The sequence below is a fragment of the Carcharodon carcharias genome, chromosome 18 (assembly GCF_017639515.1).
Source record: "Carcharodon carcharias isolate sCarCar2 chromosome 18, sCarCar2.pri, whole genome shotgun sequence".
Taxonomy (NCBI): Eukaryota; Metazoa; Chordata; class Chondrichthyes; order Lamniformes; family Lamnidae; genus Carcharodon; species Carcharodon carcharias.
In genome coordinates, this window is record NC_054484.1 from 9,682,532 (window position 1) to 9,704,541 (window position 22,010).

General features: G+C 46.2%; 1 protein-coding gene across 9 annotated transcripts in view; it reads right to left on the reverse strand.

Moving 5' to 3' along the window:
- Window positions 1–22,010, reverse strand: part of robo2 (roundabout, axon guidance receptor, homolog 2 (Drosophila)) — a 637,222-nt gene that overhangs the window by 203,354 nt on the left and 411,858 nt on the right. For 7 of the 9 annotated variants that reach the window (XM_041211367.1, XM_041211372.1, XM_041211366.1 and 4 more), the window contains exons 6-7: window positions 14,737–14,864; window positions 5,698–5,709 (exon numbers count right to left, since the gene is read on the reverse strand). In XM_041211367.1, the coding sequence (XP_041067301.1) occupies window positions 5,698–5,709; window positions 14,737–14,864 (140 nt within the window). The remainder of the gene's footprint in view (window positions 1–5,697; window positions 5,710–14,736; window positions 14,865–22,010) is intronic. The other 2 variants (XM_041211369.1, XM_041211368.1) reach the window with 1 other exon arrangement.

Below are 22,010 nucleotides of genomic sequence, written 5' to 3' on the forward strand. Positions count from 1 at the left end.
AGCACAGATCAGGAGCAGGAAAACCCTGGCCAATGTGCTCTCCCCAACCACCAGCAACACCGCCCCCCGACCCCCACCCACCTCCCACAACACCGTCCCTTGCCTTCACTCTCCAATTCCTCGACTGGGAAGGTGAGGCGAAATGGAAGGGACCTTCCGGGACTTTCCTTGGCCGGGATCGGCCGATGGAGTTCAGAGGGGAGATGGAATCTGGGAGCCCTCCTGTTCTGTATTAGGACAAGGAGAGTTGGACGAGCTGAGATGCAGGGTCATGTACGTCGAAGCAACAACACGAGACGCTGGATGGGATAAAGGGGAACGATTGTCCCTTTGAACCTCTGACTTTTTCTTAAATGACCACGTGTCTTTTTTTTTTCGATTTGAGATTTTAATGATTTATCGAAGTCGTTTTCACCTCAGTGGAGATGGATTATCAAGAGCAATATTTAATTCATGATGGAATGCATATGCCTGAGGCAGAAAGATTTTTTTTAAAAGAAATAATTTCTTGAAGCCTATCCCTGTCATGTTTTATTCAGCGAGTTAAAGCAATTACAGTGTGGAGGCAATCTGTTTAGAATCCTCAAAGTCCTCACAGAGGTCTGTGACTCCACCTGTATCTGACTGGAATCAGGAAGAACAAAGGTGACTTAAGTATCAGGAAAGTGCAGTTAAAAATAGAGATTACAGAACTGCACCAATGATTGGGTGATGTTTAACATGGCATTTAAATATTGCACACCCTCGCCAGCCCCTGGGTGATAAGATACCTGCTCCAGCCCTCAATGCCACTCACTGCTCAGTGGGTAGCACTCTTGTCAATGGGCCAACAATGCTGTGGATTTGGACCCCCCAACCAGAGAACTCAGCACAGAAACCCAGGCTGGTACTCTCCATGTAGAACTGAGAGGGTGCAGTATTGTTGGAGGTACCCATCTTTCAGCTGAATCGTTAAAACCAAGGCCCTGTCTGCTTTGGCAGGTGGGTGTAAAAGGTTTCATGACACTATTTCAAAGAATCAGCGTTCTCCCAGTGTCCTGGCCAATATCTATCCCTCAGTCAACATTGCAAAAGACAGATTATTTGGCCATTATCAAATTGCTGCTTATGGGATCTTGCTATGTGCAGATTACAAAGCTGACCACACTTAAAAAGTATTTCATCGGCTGTAAAGTGTTTCCAGAATCACTCAGGTTGTGAAAGGTGCTATAGAAATGCAAGATCTTTGTTTCTTCTGAGTCTCCCACAATCCATTGCAAACAGATGATCAAGAAAACCTGAAATTTGGTCATGAATTTCACTGAGCTCCCACTCCCCTCTGGATGCCTCAGTAGCACTCTCACGTCTGAGTCAGCAGTTTGTACATGGGTTTGAGTCTTGCTCCAGAGATTTGAGGCCATATTCCATAAGACCATAAGAGTTAGGAGCAGAAGGAGGTCATTCAGTCCATCAAGTCTGCTCTGCCATTCAATGAGATCAATGAGATCATAATCCTCAACTCCACTTTCCTACTTTTTTCCCATAATCCTTGATTTTCTTACTGATTAAAAATCTGTCTATCTCAGCCTTGGATACATTTAACAACCCAGCCTCTGCAACCCTCTGCAGTAAAGAATTCCACAGATTCATTACCATCTGAGAGAAGAAATTCCTCCTCATCTCTGTTTTAAATGGGTGACCCCTTACTCTGGGATTATGCTCTCTGGTCCTAGACTCTCCCATAAGGGGAAACAACCTCTCAGCATCTACCCTGTCAAGCCCCCTAAGAATCTTTCATGTTTCAATAAGGTCGCATCTCATTCTTCTAAAGTCCAATGAGTACAGGCCTAAATAACTCAATCTCTCTGCATAAGAAAATCCCTCCATACCCAGGATCAACCTAGTGAAAATTCTGGGGACTGCCTCCAATCCAGGCTTGACACTCGCAGTGCCTGTAGAGAGGGAGTGCAGCACTGTCAGAGGTGCTGTCCCTAAGGGGAGACATTAAACCGAAGCTTCATCTGCCCTCACAGGTGGACCTAAAAAAATCACTCAGACGTTATTTTTAAGAAGATGAGGGGAGTTCCCCCTGGATATCTTGTGGTGATATTTGTCTCTCAAACAATGTCATATCAACCGAAAAAAATCTATTAATCTGGTAGTTAACACTGTCCCATCAACACTCCCAGGACACGTACAGCATGGGGTTAGATAGAGAGTAAAGTTCCCTCTACACTGCCCCATCAAACACTCCCAGGACAGGTACAGCACGGGGTTAGATACAGAGTAAAGCTCCCTCTACACCGTCCCCATCAAACACTCCCAGGGCAGGTACAGCACAGGGTTAGATACAGAGTAAAGCTCCCTCTACACTGTCCCCATCAAACACTCCCAGGGCAGGTACAGCACGGGGTTAGATACAGAGTAAACCTCCCTCTACACTGTCCCCATCAAACACTCCCAGGACAGGTACAGCACGGGGTTAGATACAGAGTAAAGCTCCCTCTAAACTGTCCCCATCAAACTCTCCCAGGACAGGTACAGCATGGATGAGCTAATCAACACAGATTGAACTGTCTGTATACAAATGTAACTCATTTACACCTGCACTGTCTCAATCTGGACTGGCTTTGAATCTGCTCCCCAAATTGAAAGGCTCGTGTAGATCCTACCGCTAGATACCTGGGCAGCCATTGCTATGTATGTTTACCATGGTTGTCAGTTTAGGGAACATGTGAGTCAATTCTCATCCCAGTTGATGAGCCACACAAGCTATTTTGGAAATTTGCTATTAATTGTGGCTTGGTGTGTCACGGGACAGGTGCTGTGACCACACCCCTCCCTATCTCCATGTGTTCTCCTCCAGCCCCACAACACTCCAAAATATCTGCTCTGCTCCAATTCTGGCCTCTTACATGATTCCAGTTGTAATCACTGCTGGCCATGCCTTCAGCTGCCAAGTCTCTAAACTCTGGAATTCCCTCCCCAAATATCTTCCCTCTCCATTTCTCTCCCTTCAAGACACACTTTAAAACCCACCTCCTTGACCAAGCTTTTGGTCATCTGTCCAATATCTTCTTATGTGGCTTGGCATCAAATTTAGTTTGGTAATGCTCCTGTGAAGTGCCTTGGGATGTTTCTACAACATTCGGGGTGCTATATAAATGTTGCTGTTGCTGATCTTTAACTGATAAGTCTTCAAACTCCAGATTAAAATCATTCTCAGCCAATCAACATTCCAATCACCTGTGCTTACATACTGAGGTCCCTTTCCACACCATGCAATCTGTCTAAAAACTCTCTTGCCTCTTGCTGATGTAACTCAGGGGGCTGAAAGAGTTTAGAAACAGCCAGGCTTTGTACATTTTTCTACCTTTTATTTTCCGGCAAAAAATTAAAGCGGTCACAAGACTGGAAGCAAGAGAAGCAGACAGCGAAAGCATCATCTACTTCAAGCACAACCCCACATGAGACCAGGAGCCTAACAGGTTCTACATTGTAGGTGAGAAAATACACATGCCTTTGTTTAAGTTCTCCTCGTCAACGTCCTGCACCTACCACCACCCCCCCTTCACCTCCCCCTCCACAGGCTGTCCTTCTCCTGAAGTTCCTAACTCATGGGCAGCAGGTACTCACCAGCACCTCACCCTAGAGATCATTCATCATTTGGGGACCAAGACAGTGGAAGCTTTGGCAGGATACGTGATCATAAGCCTCACCCACCAACTTGGTGACATAAGTCGCTGCATAAATTTCTGAAGCAAAAGCTTTGATGCTATCCACCCCAGGGTCATTGGGAGACACGGTTGAAGAAATTTGAGGTCCATCCAACTCAGTGTAGACTGGACGTAGGGATAATCTGACTGTCTAATAAATTCAACCCCTTTTTATGTATTGTTCAAACACTGTTTTGTTTTCTGTGTGTGTGAGTTTGTGATCATGTGTACGTGTGTTTGTGTGTGTGTGTGTGTGTTTGGACAGGTTGAATGTCTCTGACTGTATGACTGCAGGTATGTGATTGAATGCGAATGCCTAAGCCTGTATTTTTGAGACTGTCTCCAACTGAAACAGAAACAAGGTCCAGGTTTCTAGGGGAGAAGTTTGTCAATGGGATTTCCTGGCTGTGACATCAGACTTCTGAGAAATAAGACTCTGGTAGGTTGCCAGGGAAACGGAAGCCAGCTAGGAAAAATAAACCAGGCCGGGAGATTAGATTTCAGCCTATGGTCGGAACACATATTCTTGATATTCAGTGGTCAGAACAGGATGGAGGCTCTGAAAAGCTATGTGAACAGTCTAGGCAGGCTGAGGAGCTGGGTGCTTTTTACCAGAGTCAACTATACCATGCACTGGGATGGTATTGAGGGCTCGAATGAAGGTGAATCTGGGAAGCTACACCATCAGGACTGTTGTGAATCGAGGAAGTTAATCAGGAGTGCACCCTTTTTGGTGACAATTGGTATCTGTGGAATTTGGATGGTGTGAAACAGTTGTTGGATGCTACTTGCTGATCAAATCCTGTGTGATGCAGAGTAATGAAACTCTAAGGAAAGGAAAATTGAGATGTGAAAGACTTTGGGACTACATATCTGGTACCTCATGTATGCTAAGACTGCTATCTGAGAAATCAGTGAGATTTACCTTTGTTGTATCAGCTATAATTTATAGCTTCTACTGAATACAATTGGCCTGTTAATTTGTGTTTAATTTAGGCTGGTTTTAGTTTGATTGTTACAGTAAAGGGTTTAAAAAGAGAAATTTTGTTTATTCCATTGGGGTTGTTTGTGAAGTTTGGTTCTTTTACGTTATTGGTCTCTGCAGGGATCCTAACAATACGTCTCTGTGACTTTGTGTGTGGATGCTTGTTTGTATGTGTTTCTGAATGTGTGAGCATGTATATGCAAATGTATGTGTGTGAATGTATGTGGGTATATGTGAGTGTGTGTGTGTGCTTGTGTGACCGTGTTTGTGTTACTTGATGAGCGTGTGCCTAAGTGTGAATGTGTGGGTGTCAGCATGTGAATGATTTAGTATGCGTGAGTATGTGTCACTGTGTCTGCGTGGGTGTGTGTGTGTGTCTGTGTGTGGCTGTGAGAGTGTTTGTTTATATGTGTGTTCCTGCATGTGTGTGTGTGTGTGTGTGCACATGCGAGTGTGTGCATGTGTGGTTGTGTGTTTGAGCGTGTGAGTGTGTGGGTGTGTGTGTGCGTGTGCAGTTGTATTCTTGTGTGCGCGAGTACATGCATTTGGGAATGCGATTGTGTGTACGTGTGGGAGTCTGTGTGGGTGTCTGAGTACGAGTGTATGAGTATCTGTACTCAAGTGCCTCAGTGTGTGGTCCACATTATAAATCAGGTGCCTTCAGGCAACCCCATGAACCATCACATACTTCACACCAGAAGAAATCAAATCTATCCATTTTCTTTCAAATACCTTCAAGTGAGATCAATGAAATTGTCAGTGGAATTCACTGAGTCAGGCTTTTGAGGGCTTGTTTTAAAAGGAAGGTTCCAGCTGCTGTATTAACACAGTCTGTGGTGTAATCGCTAGGCTCTAATCCCTCATGGCAAGGCTGTGTATTGCTCACTTTGCGTTCTGCAGCACCCCCTCCCCCATCAAGTTAAACAACATAGGTGAACATAATGGGAAGAAGCTGATAGCTTGAACAGTTCAGAGCGTTTACAGTCATGCTATATGAAAGGAGTGATGATTACTTACCGACAGGGTGTGCTGGAGACAGGACACAATGGAGTGGGTGGAGATAACAAAGGATTTGACAATTTTTATAAGGAGGAAAAAATAGAGAAATCATGAAGTTAGAATGAATGAAGCATTCGATGTTCACACACAGGGTGGACAACTTTATTGACACACTCAACAGCCTCAGATAACAAGAGACCAGGCTTCACTCCTGGATCTGTGCACCCCTTATTAAAAAGTTGGAGCTATTTTGTTGAGGAATATCGGCAGAAGGTGGGTAGGTGGGATTGAGGGATGTGAGCAGAAGGTGGGTAGGTGGGATTGAGGGATATGGGCAGAAGGTGGGTAGGTGGGATTGAGGGATATGGGCAGAAGGTGGGTAGGTGGGATTGAGGGATATGGGCAGAAGGTGGGTAGGTGGGATTGAGGGATGAGGCCTTTTCTTGCTCTCAGATGATACATTCTGAGCAGCTAGAGACCATGTGGACTGGCTGTGATCTGAGCAGTTGAGTGTGAATGACACATTTATAAAGAGCAATCAATGCATCTCTACAAATCATAGGTAAAAGAGTACAACCACTGTGTATCAGGAAAGGGTTAAAAACAAAAAAAAAGTCATTTGATGACAAACCACAATATCCATCAAGAAAACATGCAAGATCTCATGTCTTAAACACAGTCAATCATGGATTCAAGAGAAAGAGGGGAATTCACGTTGTACCTCCTCCAGTCTGTACATTCAATTGGAGTTGGGAACTCTCATGCGATCAAGGTTTGGGCAGTGTGAATATCATAGAATCATAGGATGGTTACAGCACAGAGCGAGGCCAATGGGGCCGCTAGCTGCGGGAACGAGCAATTCACTGGCTCTCTCGTTCATCCCTGTAACCCTGAAAACCTTTTTGCTTCTGATAGTTAACCAAGTCCCTTTTGAAAGGCTTGATTGAACCTGCCTCCACCATACACTCGGGCAATGCATTCCAGATTCTAAACACTCACTACCTTTTTCTCATGTCAACATTGTTTCTGTTGCCAAGCGCCTTAAATCGGTGTCCCCTGGTTCTCCAGGCTTCAGCCAACGGGAAGTTCCCCCCAAGCTATGGTGTCAATAGGTAACTTGCTCCCATAAGCTCCAAGATAGTCGAGTAGTGCCACTGTGCTGTCTCACAGCATGTGATTTCAGCAAGCTCAAGGGAAGATGGTCACACAGTGGTAATGTGAGTAAACTAGTAATTCAGAGGCCCAGATTAATGCTCTGGGGACTTGGGTTGAAATCCCACCATGGCAGCAGATGGAATTTAAACTCAGTTAATACATTTGAAGTATAAAACTATTCTCGGTAATGATTGTTGTAAAAACCCATCTGGTTCACTAATGCCCTTTAGGGAAGGAAATCTGCCATCCTTACCCAATCTGGCCTACATGTGACTCCAGACCCACAGCAAAGTGGTTGACTCAACTTCCCTCTGGAATGGCCTGGCTGGCCACTCAGTTCAAGGGCAATTAGGGATGGGCAACAAATGCTGGCCTTGCCTGTGACACCCACATAGCTGATTAGGTGGGATTGAGGGATATGGAGAGAAGGTGGGTAGGTGGGATTGAGGGATGAGGCCTTTTCTTGCTCTCGACAATGGCAAAATATTGAAGGATGCACTGTGGCATATTAGCAGAGGGACATTTGGGTTGGGGATTTCCTGGGGCTTCTTCTACTCTGGCAGTGTAAATTCAGTGAAAGTTGGGTGGAAATTCCATTATTTGCACCAGTAAACAAATATCCAACTCTAACACAGTTCACAGGAGGGAACTGGATGTGGACCTGAAAAGAAAATATCTGCAGGTCTATGGGGCAAGAATGGGAGCTAGCAGAGGTGGAGGGAGTGGAGCAGGTTATGGAGAGTGAATGGTGCTGGTGTTGTGTTGGGTCTAGGATTAATTAGGATAAAGAAAGATACTGGGCTGAAGGTCTTGAGTTATGTGGAGAGACTGGCCAAACTAAGATTGTTTTCCTCACAAGGTTAAGGGGAGATTTAATGGAGGTGTTCAAAATTATTAGGGGATTTTGGTAGAGCGGATAGAGAGAAACTGTTTCCATTGGCAGGAGGGCCAGTAATATGAGAATACAGATAATTGGCAAGAGCATGAGGGGAGGTGAGTTGTTGTGCGCTGTCTGTGAAAGTGTCCTCGAAGCAGGTTCAATCATAACTTTAAAAGGGAATTGAAAAGGAGAAAATTTCCAGAGAGATGGGAAAGAGCAAGAGATGGGGCAGTGGCAGAGTGGAACTAGTTGGAAAGCTCTTTCAAAGAGCCAGCACAGACAGAAAGGACTGAATGGTCTCCTTCTGTGCTCCATGATTGAATGAATTCTAAAGGAGGGTGTCATTTTTTTTTATTCTTACACAGGATGTGGGCATTGTTGGCTTGGCCAGAATTTATTGCCCATCCCTAATTGTCCTCGAGAGGGTAGTGGTGAGCTGCCTTTTGAACTGCTGCAGTCCATGTAGTATAGGTACACCCACAGAGAATTCCAGGATTTTGACCCAATGACAGTGAAGGAACGGCATCATATATCCAAGTCAGGATAGTGTGTGGCTTGGAGGGGAACTTCTAGGTGGTGGTGTTCCCATGTGTCTGCTGCCCGTATCCTTCGAGGTGGCAGTGGTCATGGGTTTGGAAGGTGCTGTCTAAGGAGCCTTGGTGAGTTGCTGCAGTGCATCTTGTAGATGGTACACACTGCTGCTACTGTGCGTCAGTGGTGGAGGGAGTGAATGTTTGTGGATATGATGCCAATCAAGCTTGGATGGTGTCAAGCTTCTTGAGTGTTGTGGGAGCTGCACTCATCCAAGCAAGTGGAGTGTATTCCATCACACTCCTGACTTGTGCCTTGTAGATAATGGACAGATTTTGGGGAGTCAGGAGGTGAGTTGCTTGCTGCAGGATTCCCAGCCTCTGACCTGCTTTTGTAGCCACAGTATTTATATGGCTAGTCCAGTTAAGTTTCTGGTCAATGATAACCCCCAGGATGTTGATAGTGGGGGATTCAGTGATAGTAATGCCATTGAACATCAAGGGGCAACGGTTAGATTCTCTCTTGTTAGAGATGGTCATTGCCTGGCACTTGTGTGGCTATTACTAATGGATTAAAGGAAATGAATTCGAGGAGTTCTGGGCTGTCCTCTAAATGTCACTCACTGATAATGAAAATTGGGAGGTAAGCACCAACTATAAACATGCGAAAAATTCAGGAGCAATCTGAAATTATATTAAATAAAAAGATGATTATTTTAGCACACAACAGCTGGCAGAAACAGCTGTTCCAATCTCCTCCAGGAGGATGAGACGGTTTGGAGATGTTAAACGATTCCATTAGTGACATACCCTGCTAGTGGTCCTGGTTATTAAATATATAGATGGGGACAAGTGGCGGGGGGAAGAGAGATACCTGGCAGATCCATATATCCAAATATCCATCTTGATTGCAGGAAGTCCCCTCCCGGAACTCCCCTGAGTGGAATGGTGACCTAGCTGAGCACTCACTGACTTGAGGAATCGATTCTCTGATGGTCAAAAGGTGCTCAGATGGGGAGAAACAAAATGAATTATTCAATTCTCACGAGGATGTCCCTATATGAACTGTGCACTGGGAGAGGTCAGGCTGAGCAGGGGAGTCGAGAGCCTGGCCAATTCATTCATGGTACACACGAGATATAAAACAGACTAAGACAAAAATGCTTTTCATTGACCTCTCATTCACTCACTTCTCTCCTCCCCTTCTTCTGACTCCGTGCCCAGAGTGCTGGTCTCAAGGGTGATGGCTAACCTTCACCACTGTGCCACAGCAGCCCACCCGCAAGATCGCGGACAACGAAGGCTAGTCGACCAGGGAGGACCTCAAAGCCCCATTCAAAACTGCTCTTGCCCCGACAAGGAGCAGCATTTCTTGCTGCTTGCCCTCTCTTTCTCTCCCTCGAGGTGACATCGAGGTGATATAAAGTTATTAGGAGGAGGGTCCCTCTCCTGGTCTGAGTGACTCAGCAAGTCCATTCAAGACATTTTTCTTTTAAAGTTCAGCTGTGGACCAGTGACTGTACATCTTGGAAATCTCACCTGTTGCTTACCCAGACTGAAAGGATGGTTTGAGGGTAAAGGGGCTTAGACGATGTGAGAAATGTACAATGAGGACCCTGAAAGTTTGTGATCGGTCCTGATCCCATTGTCAAGGGTTTGCAAAGGACTGAAAAGGAAGGCAAAGCTTTTTTTAAATTATTTTTTGGGTTTGGGAATCACTGGCAAGACCAATATTTGATACCCATCTCTTTTTGCCCTCGAACTGAGTTTCCCACACCATTTCAGAGGGCAGTTAAAAGTCAGCCACATTGCTGTGGGTCTGGAGTCACATGTAGGCCAGACCAGGTAAGGATGGCAGATTTCCTTCTCTAAAGGACATCGGTGAACCAGATGGGTTTTTAACAACAATCGATGATAGTTTCATGTCCAACATTACCAAGACTAGCTTCCGAATACAGATTTAGCCATCAAATTTAAATCCCACCAGCTGCCGTGGTGGGACTTGAACCCATGTCCCTAAAGCACTAGCCTGGGGCCTCTGGGTTTACAGACCACTGATATTGCCAGTGTGCAACCATCTCCCCCATAATTCCAGGAGGAGGAACATCACACAAGCACCTGAGCAAACAGGATGGGTCCTCACTGCATCCAAGGGGAGGAAGTGGCAAGACGGTGTGTGGTCAGGCAGCACCGATCAAGGATGATTGGCAAAAACCCCCGAAGAGGAGATGAGGGGACATTGTTTTTTGACACAAAGAGTTGTGATCTGGATTGCGCTGCCTGAAAGCAGATTAAATTAGTAATTTTCAAAAGGGAGTTGGATAAATATTTTTTTTTAAAAATGCAGGGCTAGAGGGAAAGAGAAGGAAAGTGGGACTAACTGGGAAGCTCTTTGAGAGAGTTGATACAGACATGGTGGGCCCAACTGGGCAATTCTGTGCTGTGAGGCTCCGTTATTCTGTGCCAAACCTCTCTATCTTCACACCCACATTGGAATTCCTGAGCAGTGTTTCCACACAACGGCACAGCTGATTAATAAACCAAAAAAATTATGCCACATGGACCAGGAATCAGTGTCCAATCCCCAAGTGCACAGATCATTAAAATGTCATGAACAGGTATAGACAATAATCAAAAAGGTTAACGGAGTGTAGTCCTTTATATCTAAAGGACTAGAATACGACGGGCTGGAAGTCATTCTCCTTCTACACAAAGCCCCGGTTAGACCACACCCGGAGAACTGTGAGCAGTTCTGGGCACCACATCTTAGGAAGGACATATCGGCCTTGGAGGGAGCGCAAAATAGATTTACCAGAATGATACCTGGACTCAAAGAGTTAAATTATGAGGTGAGATTACATAAACTAGGGTCGTATTCCCTGGAATGTCGAAGGTTAGGTGGTAACCTGATCAACATCTTCAAGGTATTCCAGGAAACTGATAGGGTAGATAGAGAATGGCTATTCTTTCTGGAGTTAGGCATCAGCATGATCTCATGGAATACTGGAATAGGCTCGAGGGGCTGAATGGCCTCCTCCTGTCCCAATATTCTCCAGCTTCAGTCTGAGATCACTCGGCACAGAAATCCAGAATCAAATCCAGCCCTCTCTGTCTGGTGCGTGTGGCTCAGCTTTTAAGAACAGCTGTAAACAGTTGAGATTGGGACAGTTATGAGCTCCATTAAAATTGCAGACAAGCAATATTTTTTATTTAAAATTCCAAATCGCATGAAGATGCATTGCTCATTTGCTCGTGCCAGTAAAGCTACTTCAGGGACAGGTCTGAGCAGAATTCTCCTCCTCTCGGGGTTGGCCTTGAGCTCCCTCTGACTGTCAGCTGAGGTACAGCGGGCCTACCAACCTGCTCGCTGTCAAAAGCATTTGACAGCACAGAAAGAGGCCATTTGGCCCGTCACATCTGTGTGAGGTCTCTGAATGAGCTGTCCAATTCAGCCAAATACCCTAGCTTCCCCCCTCCCACCCTTAACCCTGTTAATCAGTCCTCATAAAGTGCATAACAAAAACAGAATTACCTGGAAAAACTCAGCAGGTCTGGCAGCATCGGCGGAGAAGAAAAGAGTTGACGTTTTGAGTCCTCATGACCCTTCGACACAACTTAGTTCTGTCGAAGGGTCATGAGGACTCGAAACATCAACTCTTTTCTTCTCCGCCGATGCTGCCAGACCTGCTGAGTTATTCCAGGTAATTCTGTTTTTGTTTTGGATTTCCAGCATCCGCAGTTTTTTTGTTTTTATCTCATAAAGTGCATGTTCAATTTTAAAAGTCCCTATGGAATCTGCTTTGAGCACCCTTCCAGGGCATTCCACACCTTAACAACCCTCAGCGTGAAAACATTTCTGCTTAAGTCTCCTTTAGGTCTTGTGGTGATTATTTTAAGTTGAGAACCTTTGGTTACCCACCCATTTGCCAGAGGAAACAGCCTCTCCCTGTTTGACCGATCAAAGCCCCTGTTAGCAACACATCTCACAGGACTGAAGTTTTATTTTACAAAATGGAAGGACATGGCATGAGCTGGATACTAAACTGGGATTATGTTTAGAAGGTCACTAACTCACCTTGGAACTGTCAACAAGCAGGCCCCTTCCAAGAAATCACCTGACCTATGTGGTACTTGAGAAGGAGTTGTTTGCTTGTTTGAACTACAAAACACTTTAATGAAAAGCTGGGAGACACAAAAAAAGTCAGTCACGTCGGAGAGGGAGGAAAAAACTTAAGTTGTGAGCCTGCTTGTTTTGAGGGCAGTTTTGTTGGAGAGCAGCGGAGAAAGGAAGGCTGCCTTGACTGGCTCCCTCTCTCTGCCCTGCCTAACATTGTGTGTGGCTATCAACCTGTAGCCAGAGAAGCCTCATCAGAGTGTAACCAGTCTGCACTTGGACCTACATAGCTCAGACCAGTTGGTGAGAACTTCCAGGCATCTACTGGGACTTCACACGAGAGAACTCCAGGTCGACAGCACTGAATCCCTGCGGACTTCATCCTTTATTTTATAACGCCCAACCTCCAAAACCCATCTCTGCAGAAAGACTCTATCTGTTTGTCATTTGTTTGTGTGTGTGTGTGTGTGTGTGTGTGTGTGTGTATGTGTCTGCTGAGGGGATTCTTTAGGAAGAGGTAGATAGTTATACTTCCCGACTACAATTGTCTGTTAACCAGAACTTGCAACTTATTAAAAAGAAGTTTTGTTTTAAAGTAAATTCATCATTTTGAGTTTTTTGAAAGAAGCCTGGTTCAGAGTGTTTTTTTTGGTGCTAGAGGTATGGTACACAATTGGCCATTTCGGTGAGAAAATTAAACATTTAAATTAATGGTACGGCCTGCGGAGTTAGTGGAGCTTGATAATTCACGCACTCCTCCCATCCCGGTCGTAGCACCCCTCATAATTTTGAACACTTCTATTAAACCTCCCCCTAACATTGTCCACACTAAGAACAACCCAAGCTGCTCCAACGTTTCCTCATAACTGAAGTCCCACGTTCCTAATATCACGCTGGTAAATCTCCTCTGCCTTCTCTCTCAGGCCTCGCCATTCCACCTAAGGTGTGAGGCTTGGAATTGGGACACAATCCTGCAGCTGAGGCCTACCCTGGACTATAAGGGTTTCACACGACGTCCCTGTCGTTGTACCCATTATCCACACTTGCAAAGCCAAGCGGCTTTATATGCTTTCTCTTAACCGCCTTATCTACAGAGAGATTAATCTCCAGGACACTCCTGTGAGCAGCTGAGGGAAAATTCACCGGGACAGCTGAGTTTGTAAAAAGTTATGCAGACGGCTAGGGGATTCCAACTCTCAGCAGTTGTCCTGGAGTCTCTAGGAATGAAAGGATTCATCCCCCAAACACTGCTGCGGGCAAAACCCAAGAGGTATAATCATAGGGTGTGTTGAAACTGAGTGCATCTTATCATTTACTTTGAAATTTTCAATTGCTAAATGCAAAACAAGCCTTGGATATAACATGAGGGGAGGTGGCAGCGGTTGGAAAAGGACTGTTTGACCAGGTGGGGTAGGTACAGGAGGGAATAAACATGGTGACATGTCCAGGAATGTGTCCAATTAGAGTAGGTGAACCTACACAGTGTGAAAGGGTCAGTGTGTGGGTGTGCAGCGAGTACACTGTGACCTTCCTTGGCAACTTTCATGGTGCAAGAGCCAACTGGATGTCTTCTTGGACAGCCGCCATCTTTGGAGTCCAGCGAATGAAGGCCCGTTAGCCAGCAGGTTCTGACAGGACGGGCTCCCCACCCACCGCTCCCAATCCATTCCCAAACCAGTAGAGGAAATCATTCCTGATTTGAATTTCCCAATGCCACCTCGATATTAACACGAAAGAGGGTGTGGTAGTGCCTCATTGGGGGCTCTGCCCCGGTATTGCAACCCATAACCAGGCAGATTCAGTCCCACCGAGGCATGTTGCAGTGAACGCTTTAATTTCCCACTCAGATGACATCATTGCATGAGAGTTGCCAACACCTCAGGGTTGTCCTTGAATCTCCAAGCATGAAAAGACTAAATCCCAGGACATCACAGTGAGCAACATGAAGGGAAAAAAATAAAATCATTTAAGGAATTCACAAAGTTGTGGCATTTTTATTTTAAGTTTCTTAGAACACTTTCTCCGTTATTGAAGTTTTGGGAGATGGTGGGGTAGAGTACTGCGCAAGTCATGAATTACCCAGTTGGGTAATGAAGAATCTCCTTGCTTTCTGATTGGTGCAGGAAGCAGTGTACCATCAAATTGGGATTGCCTGGTGACCAGCGATCGGATTGCATATGGTGGTGGGGAGGGCGGGGTGGGGGTGGGGGTCACTTGGCTGTAGCAGTTCATGTGGCAAAACCTCCAGAAATACCTCGAACCAGAGTTGGCAGCCCTGCCCCCCTCTGAAGGGGCAATGGGCAGGTAGACTCCCTACATGAACATAAAGCCTGGCATGCACCAGGCAGTGGGGAAGTGCTGCAGTGTTATTTGCTTACCTCGTACAGTCAGAGTGGCGGTGGCTTCAACCATTCCCACGCGGTTTTCCCCAACGCAGGTGAATGTTCCCTCGTCGCCATTGCTAACCCTCTTGATGCGCAGAGTGTTGTCTTCCTTAATGTCATATCTAAGGGAACAGAGGTGGGAGAATGATTCTTTAGGAGATGGCGTTTGTCGTTTATTCCCCTTTGGGCTTCCACCATTTCTATATTTTCACCATTTGGAAAGTCCCCTGTTTTATCCTTTTTAGTTCCAAAGTCGATGACCTCACATTTGCCTGCACTGAAATGCAGTTGCAACAGTTTTGCCCATTCACTATCAGTGTCTCTATGTAATACGATGCTTCCATTTCCAGTGCTTACAATGCCATTTGTGTCATTGTCAAATTTGGATCCCATCGTCTAGGTCAGTAAGGATTACGGTGAACAGTTGAGCCCAACTCAGATCTCGGTTTGTGAGAGCTTGCTGTATGCAAATTGGCTCTTGTGTTCCCAACATTACACCAGTTACTACACTTCAAAGGTATGTTATTGGCTGTAAAGCACTTTGGGACATCCTGAGGTCATGAAAGGCGCTAAGGAAATGCAAATCTTTTCTTCCCTTTGGAGCATGGCATGCAGGGAGCACCAATCAAGATTGGTGAACGCCCCAAATTGCACGCGCACAAATACCTCCTCCTCTCACCTGGAAAGCTCAGGGTCAGAGACAACCAAAGAGTAAAAACGTCCATGGGCATATCTTTTTTTTATATATGAGGCGGGGAGAAAAGGAAAAGAGAGCCTTGCATGAATAGAGCACCTTTCACAACCTCAGGATGTCACAATGAGCTTCCCAGTCAATGAGGGCAAGACAGGAGAGTGAGACTTGGTGAGTTGTTCTTGCAGAAGAGCTGACACAGACACAACGGGTTAAATGATCTTCATCTGTGCTGTGACCATACTGCAATTCTAAGATTTTGAAGTATAGTAACCGAGAAGCTGCTAACTTGTACACAGCAAGATCTCACAAACAGCAATGGGATGAATGACTAGATAATCAGCACTTTTGTGATCTTGATTGAGGGATAACTATTGGCCCAGGACATGAGGGGGTGCTCCCTTGTCCTTCTGCAAGTTGATGGAACAGACAGCCCCTCAACTTAATGTCTCATCTGAAAGACTGCACCCCCAGTGGTGCGGCATTCCCTCAATACTGCATTGGGAGTGCCAACCTGGACTATGTGGCTCAAGCATCCGGAGTGGGGAATGAACCTTCGGAGCCAGCTGTAAGAGCCACTGAGTGAGGGCTGACTCCTCATAAGGTTTCATTACAATCAGAGTACAGAAGTCCATGGTAGCTACGCTCTGTCCCTTTCTTTACCTGAAGCCTGGCAAGGTTAGCATTTATAGCCAATCCCTAATTGCCTGAAGAATGTGGCGGAGGGGTCCTTTTTGTTGTTCTTTCATGGGATGTGGGTGTCCTGCCAAGGCCAGGCATTTGTTGCCCAGCCCTAATTGCCCTTGAACTGAGTGACTTGCTAGGCCATTTCAGAGGGCAATTAAGGGTCAACCACATGGCTGTGGGTCTGGAGTCACAGGTAGGCCAGACCAGGTAAGGACGGAAGATTGCCTCCCCTAAAAGGACATTAGTGAACCAGATGGGTTTCCAACAATCGATGGCAGTTTCATGGTCACTGTTACTGAGACTAGGGGCAAAATTTTCTGGCCGTCGGGCGGGCGGGCCTGACCCAATCTCCGGCGGGGGGGGGCGAGCCCAGCGTGACCTCCAGCGGGAAGCGCTATGCCCTTCGTGTGTGGGCACAGGGTGGGGCTTCCCTATAAGCGAGAGTGCGCTCATTCCCGCATACGCATGATGGAGCGCACATCTCCCTGAGGCTAAGTGCAGCCTCAGGGAGATCGCTGACAGCTTTAAAAACGTTAAAAATAGAAAAAAAAAATCCTTAACATGTCCCCCTCATGTGACAATGTCACACGAGATGGGACATGTTCATAAATTACAGTAAAATTTTATTAACCTTTTTAAATCCCGACATGAAACCTCATCCCGCCGCTGGATGAGGTTTCATGTTTTCTCTATTTCCCGCCGGGACTCCTGGCCGAGCTGCTAACCTTAAGGTTGGACGGGCAGGTCCTTTAATTGTTTAAATGATCCTGTCCATGGCCTCAAGTAGCCATTGACAGGTCAGCGGGGGAAAAGCTGATTTTGCTCCTCCCCCGCCTTCCTGAAGATTTAAATGGGGCGGGATGGCATCGGGGGTTCCGCCCGATATCATCCCGTGTCATTTTACCTGTCAGCGAGCATGCCCCGCCCCCTGCTCACCAACAGCAAAATTCAGCCCGAGCTTTCAATTCCAGATTTCTTAATTGGATTTTAAATTCCACCAGCTGTCGTGGTGGGATTTGGACCCATGTCACCGGAGCATTAACTTGGGCCTCCAGATTATTAACCCAGCGATATCACCAGTCTACCGCCATCTCCACCCACCTCAGGAAGACGCTCGATCGTCTCCAAGAGTTCTTACAACTGAGTGACTTGCTAGGCCCATTCAGAGGGCGGTTAAAAGTCAACCATGTTTGCACGGTACAAGAGTCACACATAGGCCCAGGCTGGGTAAGATTATAAGAAATAAGAGAAAGGGCTAGGCCATTCAGCCCATCGAGCCCGCTCCACCATTCAATACGATCATGGCTGATCTGATTGTGGCCTCAACTCCACTTGCCTCCTTGCCCCTCGTAGCCCTTTTTGATCAAAGACCTGTCTAGCTCACCCTTGGATATATTTGGTAACCCATCCTCCACTGATAAATTAGGAAGGACGACAGGTTTCCTTCCCTAAAGGGGCATTAGGGGACCATCCTGCTTTTACACCAATCTGACAGCTTCATGGTCCCTTTCAGCTCATATCAGCTCTTTATTTACAGATTATTTTAGCACTGAATTCCAGTTCTCAGAGTGTCGCAGTTGGGGTTTTAACTCATGCTCACTGAATCAGCTAAACAGTAATTATGGAGGCACTGAGACCACTTGTAGGGCCTCTGGCTAAGCTAGCTAACCCAGTATTGATCGAACCTCAAACCCAGAATTTGCAACACGACTCAATGGCAAGGTAAGGTTCAGACATGCCCAGGGCTGATGTTCAGAATGACCTTCTGCACATAAGGACAACAACAATAACAGCTTACATTTATATAGCCCCTTTAACATGGTAAAAGCCCCAAGACACTTAACAGGAGCGTTACTAGGCAAAATTTGACACAGCGCCACTCTAAGTAGATATTAGGACATGTGACCAAAAGCTTGGTCATAGATGGGTTTTAAGGTGAGTCCTTAAAGCGGAGAGAGAGGTTGAGAGGCAGAGAGGTTTAGGGACAGAATTCCACAGTTAGGGCCCAGGCAGATGAAGACACGGCCCAACAAATATATTCAAAGACCAGCCTCCAATGCTGTCTGGGGAAAAGAATTTCAAAGACTTATGACCCTCAGAGAAGAAATTTCTCCTCATTTCCATCTTTAATGGGAGAACCCAAATGAACATAAACATACGAACATATACATACGAACACATGAATCAGGAGCAGGAGGAGGCCTTTCGGCCCTTCGAGACTGCTCCGCCGATTCAATAAGGTCATGCTGATCTGATTGTAACCTCAACCCCCACATTCCCACCTCCCCCTGATAACCTTTCACCCCCTTGTTAATCAGGAATCTATTTAGCTCGGACTTAAGAATATTCAAAGACTCTGCTCCCACCGCCTTTTGAGGAAGTGAGTCCCAAAGATTCACGACCCTCTGAGAAAAACCCTTACCTTTAAACTAGGCCCGCTAGTTTTAGATTACTATATTTTGAAGTCAGAGTGCACAGCAGGTAAAGATTCATTCTGTAAAAAATATTCCCCACAGCAATAAATTCCTTCACTGTCACTGGGTCAAAATCCTGGAACTCCCTCCCTAACAGCACAGTGGGTGTACCTACACCACGTGGACTGCAGCGGCTCAAGAAGGCAGCTCACCACCACCACCTTCTCAAGGGGGCAATAAACGCTGGCTGAGCCAGCGGCACCCACGTTGCATGAATAAATAACAGCATTTGACCTTTTTATATAAAAATGGTGAGCGAAAAGAAAAAAAAAACTCGCTTGCAGAAGATAAAGTGCTATCGCAGAAGTGTTCATGGCCTGCTGCGCCCTTCGGGGAAGTGATATCCAGAAATATCGTTGGGTGTTAGGATTCATGTGCCCAATACAATTTAGTATGATTTTCGTTTCGTGAGTGCCTTTCTGAGGGGATCTTGGCTGCATTGTGTGATTAATGCTACTTTCACGATGCAGTGATGACAGTCTGAGTGGGGTGAGTATGTTTTGGAATATGTAATATTGCCAGGGAACAAAGGGAAAAACAAAAAGGGAACTGTAAAGCAAATATTTTTTCTCCTCCCTCGCTCCCCCTCTCACTGAAAGCAAAAGAGGACTTGCATTTCTGTAGCGCCTTCCATGACCTCAGGATGACCCAGGGTGCTTTACAGCCAGTGAAGTACTTTTTGAAGTGTAGCCGTTGTCGTAATGCAGGAAGCGCAGCAGCTGATTGGAGCACAGCAAGATCCCAAGAACGGCAACGGGTAAACGACTGGATAATCCGTTTGATCTGTTGGTTGAGGGAGAAATATTGCCCAAGCACTGGGGGGAGAACTTCCCCCGTCCCTCTTCGAAATAAAGGGATCTTCCAGTTTCTGATCGCGAAAGGCTTAAATGCACTGTGGTAGCATTTCCAATCTTCAATGATTTAAGACTTCATTTTAAAAAATCAGTGACGGTGAGATTGCACTCACGCGTGTAGCACGAGCGAACAAGGTCGGCTCTTTCCCCTTCAGACGAACAAGTCTGCAGTTTGAACTCTGGGAGCCGGGTTCAAATGCAGCTCAAGGTGAGACCGAGTGCAAAGCGGGAGCATCATCGCTTCGAGGGGGCTGAGGTGTGCAGAAGCAACTGCTGACAGATACACATGAGCCACTGAACAAAACATGAGCAGCTCGGAAACAGTGCTTAACCAGTGGTTTTCTGTCTGATTGACGAAGTGCTGAGCTTGCTATGTAAACGGAGTGTAATTACGGGACAGGAGGAAAATTGCAGATCAGGTAAAATACATCAGGAAAAAAAAAAGGGGGTTTTTGATGGAGACTGCACTGAAATTACAGGCATCTCCGCTCCCACCTTTGAGGCTGACAGTGTGAAATATTGCTCAATTAACCCTTCGAGGACTCGACCAGCAGTAACCCATTAGGTCAAAGGATAATTGGAAGTTGAATGGAGATGCATTTTCAGACTGCCCTTTATATTCTAATGGCCCCGACCCCCTGCCCATCACCTTCCTCTCCTGAAAATTTTGACTCCTTACGAACAGACGTACGAACTAGGAGCAGGAGTAGGCCACTCGGCCCCTCGAGCCTGCTCCGTCATTCAATAAGATCATGGCTGATCTGATTGTAACCTCAACCCCCACATTCCCACCTACCTCCTTGATGCAGCACAACTTCAGGGGTGCCCTCCCATGCCCTGCTTAAGAGGCCGCTTCTCCCTGTGTGAGCCTGGACAGTGAGATGAGAAGGTCACAGCCGATGCCCAATCCTGTCCTCGTTGAGATACCCCTCCATCCCTGGAGATGTGCCACCCAATCACTGGACTGCATCTGAAGATAACACAGATAACCCCCAAAAAATGGCACTGAGGCTATTTATTGGGGGAGACAGTGGCGTGGTGCCAGGGGCCCAGGCTAATGCTGTGGAGACATGGGTACAAATCCCACCACAGCAGCTGGTGGAATTTAAATTCAATTAATTAATTTTAAAATCTGGAATTGAAAGCTAGTCTCTACAACAATGACCATGAACCTATCGACTCGAAACGTCAACTCTTTTCTTCTCCGCCGATGCTGCCAGACCTGCTGAGTTTTTCCAGGTAATTCTGTTTTTGTTATGAGCCTATCATTGATTGTCATAAAAACCCGTCTAATGCTCTTTAGGGAAGGAAATCTGCCATCATTACCTGGTCTGGCCTACGTGTGACTCAAGCAATGTGGCTGACTCTTAACTGTCCTCTGAAATGGCCTAGCAAGGCACTCAGTTCAAGGGCTATTAGGGATGAGTGACAAATGCTGGTCCCGCCAGGGATGGGCAAATCCCTTGGAAGAATAAAACAAAACATTATTGCTGCCCAACTAAAAACATTAGGGACGCAACTGAGACAGGAGCTGCAGTACACCATATGGTCCCTCAATTCTGTTCCACCACTCAATATGATAATAGCTGATAATGTACATCAGATCAACTTTCCCACCCCATCTCCACATCCCCTGATTCCATTGGCGCCCAATAATCTATCAGTCTCAGTTTTGAATATGCTCATCGCGTGGGCATCCACAGCTCTTTGAGGTGGAGAATTCCAAAGATTCACAACCCTCTGAGAGAAGTAATTCCTCCTCATCTTGGTTCTAAATGGCCGATTCCTTATCCTGAGACTATAGCCCCTTGTTCTAAACTCTCCAGCGAGGGGAAGATGGCCTCTCAGCATCTACCCTGTCAACAAGAATGTTATACTTTTCACTGAGATCAGTTAACACACGAGGCATGTTACTTGTCAAATTTCCCGTGTGGATTCCTTCCTGACTTGCCTGATCTCTCTGTCCTATGGATGTGTAGGTCTTGGAGAAGGTACCGTGGAGCTTCACTAGAACGATGCCAGGGATGAGGGAGCCACATGGAGAGGCTTTGGGGTTATTCTCCTTAGGAGCTGCCGTCTTGTTCCTCCTCAGCTCCTGAGCCCCCACCCTCACAGTTTGTACACACACTTCCCCCCTTCCCTGCATGCTCCCTGTGTAGAAATCAAGGCCTGTCGCACCTGCTCTGACTAATTCTCTCCCAGTACCTCAGTAACAGGGTCAACAACCCAAGGCACTGGAGGGAAGATCTGCAGGATTTGTCCAGATTCCAAGCGGAGCTGTTTAGAAAGTTGCCTCTCCTCACTGACTGGCTGATGCTGGATAGGTGTGAACACTGAGCTAGCTCTCTCTGCACATTCCGGTGCACAGGCTCTCATTTCATTGGATGTTTTGGCTGGTGAGCAGAGCTTGTGATTTGATTACCTTTGAATTTATCAGAACTCTGATAAATTCAATCTACCCTACCACCTCTTAAACACCACCCAGGAAAATATTCCCAACAAAACCAGTATATCATTGTCTGATCAAGGCTATGTTCTAGAAACCCCAACCCAATACCCTCA